The sequence below is a fragment of the Bidens hawaiensis genome, unplaced genomic scaffold (assembly GCF_021521415.1).
Source record: "Bidens hawaiensis isolate Kalapana, Puna unplaced genomic scaffold, B.hawaiensis_p1.1 tig00043918_1, whole genome shotgun sequence".
Lineage (NCBI taxonomy): Eukaryota > Viridiplantae > Streptophyta > Magnoliopsida > Asterales > Asteraceae > Bidens > Bidens hawaiensis.
The window spans coordinates 12,494-25,382 of record NW_027497783.1 but is presented as its reverse complement, the minus strand read 5'-3'; the positions used below and the strand labels follow the sequence as shown (position 1 = coordinate 25,382).

General features: G+C 34.7%; 2 protein-coding genes across 2 annotated transcripts; both read right to left on the bottom strand.

The window, feature by feature from the left end:
* Positions 1–4,567: 4,567 nt before the first annotated feature.
* LOC143594583 (uncharacterized) lies at positions 4,568–4,918 on the bottom strand. Its single transcript, XM_077073852.1, has one exon. It carries the CDS (start codon positions 4,916–4,918, stop codon positions 4,568–4,570), a length of 351 nt encoding a protein of 116 aa, XP_076929967.1.
* Positions 4,919–5,778: 860 nt separating this feature from the next.
* On the bottom strand, positions 5,779–6,144 carry LOC143594582 (uncharacterized). Its single transcript, XM_077073851.1, has one exon. The coding sequence runs from the start codon at positions 6,142–6,144 to the stop codon at positions 5,779–5,781; it is 366 nt and encodes a 121-aa protein (XP_076929966.1).
* Between the last annotated feature and the right edge of the window lie 6,745 nt (positions 6,145–12,889).

Below are 12,889 nucleotides of genomic sequence, written 5' to 3'. Positions count from 1 at the left end.
CTCGATAGAGCTAAACATTAAGTAAATAGTCAAGTTTACTCGAAAAATATTCATTTTGATCAAATTCAATCCAAAGTCAAGAAGTATGCTTGAAATAAGTAAATTTCAACTAAAACACCCAAGTTTACTCGAAACACCTATTCAAACATATTTAGACATACTTATCACACATTCATCAGGTCTACACAAATGAGATGACTTTCTAAAACAACCAAAATTTCTCGAAAGTACATATTCATCAAAGTTTACTCGAAAATGTATGATCAAACATATTCATAACAAAGAAGTATCAAGTATGCTCGAATGAGTTAAACTTCAAATAAAAACACTTAAGTATACTCGAAATTTTAAAAGCATCAAAGCTTACTCAAAATTACATATGTAGACATATTCAAAGTGAAATGCAACACTTTTTGACTTAAACCGTTCAGCAAACAGTTTTCTCATTATAGTTCATAGTTAAGAGCAAATGGTGCACAATGAGATCAAATTTCAGTTTAATCTTTTCAAATGTTTTTCTCTTTTACGAAAAAATCTCAACATGGGATCATATTGATTAAGTCACCTTTAAATACTTCATTCTCAGCATTATTACGACATAATAGGCAAGTTAATAGCAGGTATTAACTTAGCACACATTTCATTTCTTTGGTGATATGCTTAAGTTCAACTAGTTGCATAATACATAAATGGATAACTTTATTGCACTATGATGTTTCATATCTTTTCTCAAGGCTTATTTGGCTTTCACCAGATCAACCCATTTGACTTCAACCCACTGATATTTGGTCAAAATATTTTTTAATGACAGAATATTAAATTTTCTTATTATGTTTTTATTTCAAAGCTTTACAAACATTTGAGGTTGAACGTTGGACTTACATGCCACGCAGTTCGGACTTACATGCCTTTCATTCAAGGTGTTTAAGGACTTATAATGTGTCACGCTCCGAAAATCTCATAATAATAATTTCAGTGGAAGTCTTTACAACTAAACAAATTTTCGGACGGTGATAATTGTTGTAACGAATAGCCAATCATAAAAACACAACGTTTAATATTATATTATACATATTTGATAAACATCAGAGTTTACATAATTTTTATTATTAAAAACTAACATAACGGTCCCATTCTTTTATTCAAACACCGACGCCTCGCTCCACGCCTTCACACGAAACCGTCATTTACCTGCAAAACATTATCAAATAATATTTGGGTCAACACGAATGTTGGTGAGTTATTCCCGAGAAAAACTTATTATATAAATATAGACAATTTATATATAAACAACATATGAATATAATAGTGTACGGCCATTATACTCCCAACAATACCGATCTTTACACGGCACAACACAATAACGAAACCTACATTATACCTTTAAGCACAAAAAGCGTTAGTTGTAAACTAGCTAAGAATACAACGCGTGTATGACTACCAATTTGATAACTCGAAACGTACCATATTTGAAATATTCCCACTTTTAACCCAACGCGAATGGAAGTCGGGGGCGTCACCCCGATAGATCTACCAACATTTATGTGCCCTCAATTCGGTTAACAGTTATTTAACCAAATTGATTCATCCCACAATAATGACAATTTGTAAAGTATAATGCACTTTCAAAACATATATATAAATACGAATATAAGTATACAATATTCTTTTCGGAGGAAGAACTCACCTTTGAATCCGATGTTTGTATAAACGCTCGTGTCCTATATTAGTACACGTTCGTTAATTTTAAGTTCGGGTTTGACAAAAATTGGTTAACTATATACATGTTTGACCAATATATATATATATATATATATATATATATATATATATTCTTATTATAAAAATCCACACAAGCACACAACACATAAAGTTTACTACTTATAATTCTATAAGTACGCACTTAAAAATATAAACAAGTAATAATCAACTAATAATTGTTTTATTTAATAATTTAAATTAATTATTAAAATTTATAAAAATTATTACCTTTTTTTGCTGGAGTGTTTTAAAAAAATTTAAATTATTATTTTATTTAGAATTTTGACTCTATTATAATCGGTTTTGTCGGTTTTGCCGGTTTCGTCGGTTTTGAGCTTTACTTTTTATATAGTTTTTAGTCAAGTTTTATTAGTTTTTCAATAAAAATGTTATGGTTTTTATTTTGTTGCCAATTTCTTAAAAATGCCAATTTTTAACGTTTTAGTGTCGGTTTTCGCGACACGAACCGGGTCGGTTTAAGTTTTGCTATTCTTGACATTTCTTATACTTTAACTTATGTTAAAAATAAGAATATTATGACTTTAGGAGCTTTTCTAAATCAGTTCCAAAAATTCATGTCGGTTCACTTTAAAAGTCGAACTTTCTGACTGTTAAAGTCACCGACAAGCTATTTAAGTCACAATGTCAAAACCAAACCATTTGGTACAGAAAATATACATATAATAACAAGTAATATATTATAATATCCATGTTTGATCATCTAGCACCAAGTATGCACACAAAACAATTCTTTTTCTACACATGCTCAAGCCTTAACTGTTTTCAACTATACAATGAACATGTTATTTCTATAATCTCTACAAGGTGTTTATGCATCAAAATTTCCAGATCTTAACAAACCATAATATAGTCCTACTCCATCCCATTATCATCCTTTAAACAAACACATTCTTGATTCTTTAACAACAAAGTTTCTATTACTAGCAAGTAGCAATTTTTAACAAACTTATTATTATACCAACCATCTTTACAATAGAGTTTACTAAAGTAATCATAACCACAAGTTTTTAATTATCCACACAAGGTTATGTTACTTATCAAACCATCTTAGAAAACATCTTGTACAATTTACAAAGTTTCTTATATTAGCAAGTCTTAACACAATTTCTTGTTTATTTAAGTTGCCATGTTTCATGCATCCTAGTACTTCTAGTAGATTTTATTCCTTTTTACATGTCCCATTCAATCTATTAATTTGTCATTTACAATCCATATAAAAATCAATACAAGACAAGTATAAGCTTTATGATCAAAAATCAAATTTTTATATTACTTGCATGTGTAAGTAACTTTTCAAAATAATCAAATCTCTACACTTTTGTCAACCCTTTTCCAAGATCATATTTACCTTTTCAAAACCATTATTACTATTACTTACAACTTTTCAAATACTTTTTAATAAATCAACCAAGTGGTTTTTTTTTTTAAATTATCACTTATTCTTAACCATTTTAACATTTAACAAGATTACAACTTCAATCCAACACCCAAACCAACACCCATGGCTCTAATGGGTGTTTTTACCCATAATCCATTTCCAATATTTTGACCATTTACACATTTACTTCCATTATTAAAACAATCCTTAACCCATTTGTTAACCAAAATCAAGTAACATCAATGTGGATAATCTATACAAGCTATTATGCATCCATAACAAGTCCTATAATCGACAAAACCCATCTTATACATTCACATGCAAACTCACGCGTCACATGCATGCATACATCCATATTATACTTGCATGCACAATATCAAGCATACCAAAATCAAGCTTTAAACATCAAATAACAACTAATATACACAAATCTTGAAGTGGGTTACCTTGGATTTTCGGATTTGGTGTCTTAGGAGGTGATAATATGGCCTTAAGTTAGTTTATGACTCCTTCTTTAGCTTCCTAAACTCCTATTTTGCTTAAGCTTCCATCAAGAACTCATAATCTTCAACAATGGTGGGTATGGTGATTTTGAAATACTGAGATGGTGGAATGATGGTGGTGATATATGTATATATGGAGAGAGAGATGAGTATAGGGTTGATGAGTTGGTATATAGGTAAATGTGTTGGAGGATGGTGAGGTTTACAAGTAATCTCATAATCATTGTATGTATGTATATATTAATATAATAATACAAGTGGGTGGTTTTGTGGGAAAATTGGCGGCCGAGAGAGGGGCAAGGGAGTGGAAAAGTTGGTTGTAAAATGATAACATATGGTATTATCTAGGTATTAAGGTTTAACATATCACGTAATTTATCTAGCCAAACGACTTCCGTTTCTAATAATTTTTATCAGACTTTGAACGAAATTAGATTACAGTCATTGTCTGTCTAAAAACATAATTTTCTGAGAAACTTGATGTTGGGTCCTTACGGTGTCCCCTACTGGCTTTCGGTTACTTATTTTCTAATTTTCGCGATTCAATCCTTCTGAAATTAAGTTTATATACTATCTCTAATATCTTAACATAAAATTTAATTTTTCGAGGTCGTCTTGACATGTTTATGAATTTATCTGTTTTGAGATATTACCTGGTGTCAATCTATACAGTGTCAGCTACATGACAAAATTTAACTTTTTCCAATTCCATATTTTAAAACTCAACTAAAATCAAAGACTTTAGGTAAAAATATTATTCCTATATATTTATCTTACTAATTAATACGCGATTACGGTTAAGATAATTACCAGATTAGTCTAATTTTTGGCGGTGGTCACATTCACCCATCCTTTTAGAAATTTCGTCCCGAAATTTAGGATTTAGTACTGGTTTCGGTTTCTACTAGGAAGAGGTGAGGTATTTCGCCTTCATTTGATCCTGACATTCACAAGTGAACTCGGGATCAAATCTTGAATTCCAGCGGACTTTGACTAGCTTAATCCTGTTACGTCTTAGCTTCCGAATTTTCCAGTCCATGACTTCAACAGGTTCTTCTACAAATCGAAGCTTATCATCAACCCTTATGTCTTCAATAGGAACAATCAGCGATTCGTCGGATAGACATTTCTTCAGGTTGGATACGTGAAATACGTCGTGTATTCCACTGAGTTCCGAAGGTAGGTCGAGTCGATAGGCTACCGGCCCTACTCGTTCGGTGATTTTGAACGGTCCAATGTATCGTGGGCTTAGCATTCCCCTTTTACTAAATCTGACTATGCCTTTCCAAGGCGATACCTTTAGTAACACTTGGTCTTCTACCTAAAATTCCAACGGTCTCCCGCGATTATCCGCATAACTTTTCTCTCTGTCGGCTGCAGCTTTTAACCTATCCTTGATCTGAAAGACCGTATCGGTGGTCTCTTGGACAATTTCAGGTCCTGTAAGTTGCTTTTCTCCGACTTCTGCCCAACAAGAGGAGATCGACATTTCCTTCCGTACAAAGCTTCAAATGGAGCAGCTTTAATACTGGAGTGATAACTGTTATTATAAGAGAACTCAGCTAACGGCATATAAGTATCCAAACTACTTCCGAAATCAATGATACAGGCTCGCAACATGTCTTCCAATGTTTGGATAGTTCTCTCGCTTTGCCCGGCTGTCTGAGGATGATAGGCAGTGCTCAAATCTAAGCGAGTTCCTAGGGATTCGTGAAGAGATTGCCAAAAACGAGAAACAAAACGACCATCTCTGTCAGAAATGATCGAGACAGGTATGCCATGGTTGGCTACGATCTCTTTCAGATAAAGCTGAGTTAACTTTCCCATTCTGTCTTTTTCTCTAATGGGTATAAATTGTGCGGATTTAGTTAATCTATCCACAATTACCCAAATTGCATCATGACTTCGCGGCGTAACTGGCAGTTTGGTTATGAAGTCCATGGTATTATTATCCCATTTCCACTGTGGGATCTCTGGTTGTTGCAGTAGTCCAGGCGGTCTTCTATGTTCAGCTTTCACTTTGGAACATGTCAGGCACTTGCTGACATAAACGGCTACTCTTTTCAAGTTAGGCCACCAATAATGTTCTTGGAGATCATTGTACATCTTGGTTGATCATGGGTGGATCGAATATCCAGACTTATGCGCTTCGTCTTGAACAAGATTACGCAGATTTCCATAGAGTGGTACCCAAACTCGATCAATTGGATATAGTGTTCCATCAGACTTTGTGACAAGTTCATTTTCAAGTCCTCGAAGTTTCTCAAACCTTACATTTTGGGGCTTCAAGGCTTCACGCTGTGCATCACGAATTCGAGTAGTGAGACTCGTTTGAATCGTCAACCCTAATGCACGAACACCCAGAGGATTTTCTCTTTCCTTTCGACTCAATGCATCAGCCACAACATTCTCTTTACCTCGGTGGTAACGAATATCACAGTCGTAATCATTGAGTAATTCTACCCATCGACGTTGCCTCATATTTAGCTCCTTCTGATCAAAGATATGCTGGAGACTCTTATGATCAGTAAATATTGTACATTTGGTTCCATACAGATAATGTCTCCAAATCTTAAGAGCAAACACAACAGCTTCCAGTTCCAAATCGTGCGTCGCTTAATTCTTTTCATCTACCTTGAGTTGTCTGGACACGTATGCTATCACCTTGTCTCATTGCATAAGCACACAACCAAGACCTAAGCGAGACGCATCACAATATACTACAAATCCATCGGTTCCTTCTGGTAAGGACAAGATTGGCGCGCTACACAACTTCTGTTTTAAAATCTGAAAAGCTTCTTCTTGATCTTCGGTCCAATTATACTTCCTTTCTTTCTGGGTTAATAGCGTCAAAGGTTGAGCTATTTTAGAGAAATTCTCGATGAATCTCCGGTAATACCCAGCAAGACCTAAAAATTGAAGCACTTCGGTAGGTGACTTTGGTGTCTCCCAGCTTTTGATTGCTTCAATTTTTGAGGGATCTACGTGTATACCTTGTTCATTAATCACGTGTCCAAGGAAGCGTACTTCTCTCGTCCAGAATTCACACTTTGAGAATTTAGCATATAGCTTCTCATCTCGTAGAAATTCAAGAATTAGCTTTAGATGTTGCTCGTGTTCCTTTTTAGTTCGTGAGTAAATGAGTATATCATCGATGAATACTATCACGAATTTATCCAAATATGGCTTAAAAACTCTATTCATGAGGTCCATAAACACTGCGGGTGCGTTTGTTAGACCAAAAGGCATGACTAAGAATTCGTAATGTCCATATCGGGTTCGGAACGAGGTTTTGTGAACATCTTCTTCAGTAACTCGCAGCTGGTGATATCCAGATCGCAAATCTATTTTTGAATAGGAACTGGATCCTTGTAATTGATCAAACAAGTCATCAATTCTCGGTAAGGGGTACTGATTCTTAATGGTCAGTTTGTTCAATTCGCGATAATTGATACACATTCTAAACGATCCGTCTTTATTCTTCACAAAAAGAACTGTTGCTTCCCACGGGGAAAAACTAGGTCTAATGAATCCTTTATCTAATAGCTCTTGGAGTTGGTTCGATTGTTCCTGCATTTCCGACGGTGCCAATCTATACGGAGATCGGGCTATTGGTGTTGCATCTTGAACTAAATCGATTCTTAACTCAACTTGTCTCGGTGGAGGTAATCCAGGTAAATCTTCAAGAAAAACTTCAGGGTAATCTCTTACTATAGGAATGTCTTCAATCTTTTGCCCTTCAGCTTTCGTATCCACAACGTTTACCAAAAATGCTAGATAACCCTTTCGTAACAGCTTGCGTGTCTTCATAATACTGGTAAGCTTAAGTTCTGCGTTACCTTGCTCTACTTGAATAGTCAATGTTTCACCACTTGGGAGTGGTAAACGAATCAACTTTTCTGAGCAAACGATTTCGGCTTGATTCTTGGATAACCAGTCCATTCCCATAACGACATCAAAAATCCCTAACTCGACAGGTAACAAATCGATACTGAACGTGTGGTTTGCTTAGAGGATACTACAATTTCGCACCACTTCACTGGTTTCAATCGTTTTCCCATTAGCTAATTCTATAGAATATTTGATATCTAATTTATTGGGTTCTATTCCAAGGAGGGGTTCAAATTGTTTGGAAACGAAACTTAAATCGGCTCCGATATCGGATAATACATAAGCGTAGTGTCTATTAATAAGAAACATACCAGTAACTACTGAGGAATCTTTCATGGCTTTCTTCGCATTTATCTCGAAGGCTCTACCTTTCACATTCTGATTTCTGAGCTTCGGACAGTCCTTTCGATAGTGCCCCATGTTTCCACACTCGAAGCATCCGGTATTCGGTTTTCCTGAACCGGACGGAGGGTCCTTACTGAAACAGTACTGAGTCTGGTATCCAAATCGATTACACTTCTGACATTTCCAACATTCCCCATTGTGACTCTTTCCACACCTGTTTCACTGAAAAGGTTGGTTCGCGCCTTTACTCGCGTTAGCCGTAAACATTCTCCCGGAATTTGGTTTCTTTCGGAATTGCCCTCCGGAGTTATCGATCCATTTCCTTTTCTGGTCGGCTGGCTTTGGAATTGCTCCAGAATCCTTTTTATCTAAAATGGAATCTACCAGCTTCTTACCCGTTATTTTCAACGTTCCCATTCTTACGGCATCATCGGTTAGAGTCTTTGCTAATTCTCGGGCAGATTGGATGGTGGTTGGCTTCGAGGAAGTAACCATGCCTCGAATTTCAGGCGCTAAACCCCAAATTTATCTCTCGATTCGAACATACTCTGGTGTAACCAGTCATGGTACCAGTCTTGCCAGTGCATTGAACCGAGAAGTATACGTGCCGATGTCTGCACCTTCCATCTTTAGTGTCCAAAACTCATATTCGATCTTTTGAAGCTCATTTCTAGGACAATATTCTTTTATAATTCCTTTAATTCATTCCAAGTTAGATTATAAGCTGCATCTTCTCCCATGTTTTGAATTAGTGAATTCCACCATTCCAAGGCTTTGTCCTCGAATGAACATACTCAGTACATGATTCGTTGTGCGGGTGTGCAATCACTAATTTTCATAACCGACTCCATCTTTCCTATCCATCTTACTATTTCAAGAGGTCCTTCGTCCCCGGTAAAATCTTTAGGCTTACATTCTTGAAAAGTTTTATAAGTGCACCCGGGCATGGGATTTCCTGTTTTAACATGGTTTGCTAATTATTATTGCTAATTATTATATTCTACTAATTAAAATGGAAATTATTATAAAATTTTTTCGACCTTTACAAAAACAATTGTACCATTTTGCGTTCCGGTTCCGACATCGTTTCGGATAGTTCGGTTCGTTGTTCGGTTCATGTTTTGTTGTTCGAGCGCCGCATTGACATGTTGCGCGATAAGTTGCGCCAACTCCTCTTGTGATGATGGCATTTCGGTTGCTAGGCTAGTCGTGGTTCTCCTTGTTTGTGGCGCCATGATTCTTTTACATAAATAAAATAATTTAGTTTACAACATAATACTTTAAACATGATTAAAATATTAAAGAACCGTAATGTCCCAAAAGGTTATGGTGGGGTACCTATTAATATTACACATAAACAAAATTGGTATAATATCTATTATACCTAATAGTCTTGGTATCCCCTACCAAATAAAAGTCTACAAGTCTTAATAACATACATCAACAAAACATTCATAACAAAAGGCAACAATAACAACCCTATTGGGGGGGGGGGGGTTTCATAAGGTAATGAACTTGAGGCTCCAACGCCCCAATCCTAGCTTCCAATACCGACATCTTTCGCTCTAGGTCCCTCATACAGATATCCATGTTGCACATGAATTTTGACAACGCGTCGATTGCCCAACCGTTTTCCACCCCTATTTATTCCGCGTAAAACAAACGAGTCTCGTGGTTGCACAATGTCACTTCGTGCATAGCCACTTTCTCATATCGTGAGACGTTTTGGTCATCTACAGTCAACTCTTTCCCTTTTCCACGGGGCGGTGGGGGCGTCTCTATGGCGAGCGGAACATAAAAGGCGGGAACTACCACATAGTCATCCATAGCCATTTTTCGGGAGCTCTCACCATGGTGTGGGCCCTGAAAGATGGGTATGGGATGAGACAAACCAATGGGCGGTGAGGGATCGGTCGGGGCTACGGGTGCTCCATGGGTTCCACTCTTGGAATCGGGGATATCAACAGTGTGAGGTGAAGTAATCTGTAATATAAAGTCCATACTTAGTAATCATAATAAAAATATGTAATCAACTAAATAAATATACACATATATTTACTTACACTTTTACCTTTGTTTCGTTAGGCGGGATCGAGCGTGTGTTTGAATATTTAGTTATAGTTTAGAAATTTTTAACTTTTCTAATTCACTATAACGATTGGCTCTGATACCAACCTCTGTCACAACCCGAAAATCTCAAAATAATAATTTCAGTGTAAGTCTTTACAACTAAACAAATTTTCGGGCGATGACAGTTGTTGTAACGAATAGCCAATAATAAAAACACAACGTTTAATATATATTATATTAAACATATTTAATAAACATCAGAGTTTACATAATTTTTATTATTAAAAACTAACATAACGGTCCCATGCTTTTATTCAAACACCGACGCCTAGCTCCACGCCTTCACACGAAACCATCATTTACCTGCAAAATATTATCAAATAATATTTGGGTCAACACGAATGTTGGTGAGTTATTCCCGAGAAAAACTTATTATATAAATTTAGACAATTTATATATAAACAACACATGAATATAATAGTGTACGGCCATTATACTCCCAACAATACCGATCTTTACACGACACAACACAATAACGAAACCCGTATTTTACCTTTAAGCACAAAAAGCGTTAGTTGTAAACTAGCTAAGAATACAACGCGTGTATGACTACCAATTTGATAACTTGAAACGTACCATACTCGAAATATTCCCAATTTTAACCCAACGCGAATGGAAGTGGGGGCGTCACCCCGATAGATCTACCAACATTTCTGTGCCCTCAATTCGGTTAACAGTTATTTAACCAAATTGATTCATCCCACAATAACGACAATTTGTAAAGTATAATGCGCTTTCAAAACATATATATAAATACGAATATAAGTATACAATATTCTTTTCGGAGGAAGAACTCACCTTTGAATCCGATGTTTGTATAAACGCTCATGTCCTATATTAGTACACGTTCGTTAATTTTAAGTTCGGGTTTGACAAAAATTGGTTAACTATATACATGTTTGACTAATATATATATATATATATATATATATATATATATATATATATATATATATATATATATTCTTATTCTAAAATTCCACACAAGCACACAATACATAAAGTTTACTACTTATAATTCTATAAGTACGCACTTAAAAATATAAACAAGTAATAATCAACTAATAATTGTTTTATTTAATAATTTAAATTAATTATTAAAATTTATAAAAATTATTACCTTTAGTTGCTGGAGTGTTTTGAAAAATTTAAATTATTATTTTATTTGGAATTTTGACTCTATTATAATCAGTTTTGTCGGTTTCGTCGGTTTTGAGCTTAAAAACGAACCGGTTGTTATTTTGTGAAAACTTTTAGTTTTAAATTATCTAAAACACTTTTTATATAGTTTTAGTCAAGTTTTATTAGTTTTTCAATAAAAATGTTATGGTTTTTATTTTGTTGCCAATTTCTTAAAAATTCCAATTTTTAACGTTTTCGTGTCGGTTTTCACGACACGAACCGGATTGGTTTAAGTTTTGCTATTCTTGACTTTTCTTATACTTTAGCTTATGTTAAATATAAGAATATTATGACTTTAGGAGCTGTTCTAAATCTGTTCCAAAAATTCATGTCGGTTCAAGCTATTATAAGTAACATCAATGTGGACAATCTATACAAGCTATTATGCATCCATAACAAGTCCTATAATCAACAAAACCCATCTTATACATTCACATGAAAACTCACAGGTCACACACATGGATGCATACATCCATATTATACTTGCATGCACATTATCAAGCATACTAAAATCAAGATTTAAACATCAAATAACAACTAATATACACAAATCTTGAAGTGGGTTACCTTGGATTTTCGGATTTGGTGTCTAAGGAGGTGATAATATGGTCTTAAGTTAGTTTATGACTCCTTCTTTAGCTTCCTAAACTCCTATTTTGCTTAAGCTTCCATCAAGAACTCCTAATCTTCAACAATGGTGGGTTTGGTGATTTTGAAATGGTGAGATGGTGGAATGATGGTGGTGATATACGTATATATGGAGAGAGAGAGAGGAGTATAGGGTTGATGAATTGGTATATAGGTAAATGTGTTGGAGGATGGTGTGGTTTACAAGTAATCTCATAATCATTGTATGTATATATATTAATATAATAATACAACTGGGTAGTTTTGTGGGAAAATTGGCGGCCGAGAGAGGGGTAAGGGAGTGGGAAAGTTGGTTTTAAAATAATAACATGTGGTATTATCTAGGTGTTAAGGTTTAACGTATCTCGTAATTTATCTAGCCAAACGACTTCCATTTCAAATAATTTTTATCAGACTTTAAACGAAATTAGATTACAGTCAATGTCGGCCTAAAAACATAATTTTCTGTGAAACTTGATGTCGGGTCCTTACGGTGTCCCCTACTGGCTTTTGGTTACTTATTTTCTAATTTTCGCGATTCGAACCTTCTAAAATTATGTTTATATACTATCTCTAATATCCTAACATAAAATTTAATTTTTCGAGGTCATCTTGACATGTTTATGAATTTATCTGGTTCGAGATATTACCCGGTGTCAATCTGTACAGTGTCAGCTACACGACAAAATTTAACTTTTTCGGGTTCCATATTTTAAAACTCAACTAAAATCAAAGACTTTAGGTAAAAATATAATTCCTATATATTTATCTTACTAATTAATACGCGATTACGGTTATGATAATTACTAGATTAGTCTAATTTTTGGCGGTTGTCACATAATGATACCCCACCTCTTTAGTTCTAGTTTAAACCCTCATGTTTGTTTTCTTTCAAAAATTTTGAACATTTATCAACTTTTGGTTGATGTTTAATCAACTGCTCAAACTTGTTCTTTGTCATATACATAAGATATTTCATTTTGAGTGATCAAATACCAACATGCTCGTGTATTACTAGGTAATTATTTTTCTGCCTATCATTCGAAGAGAT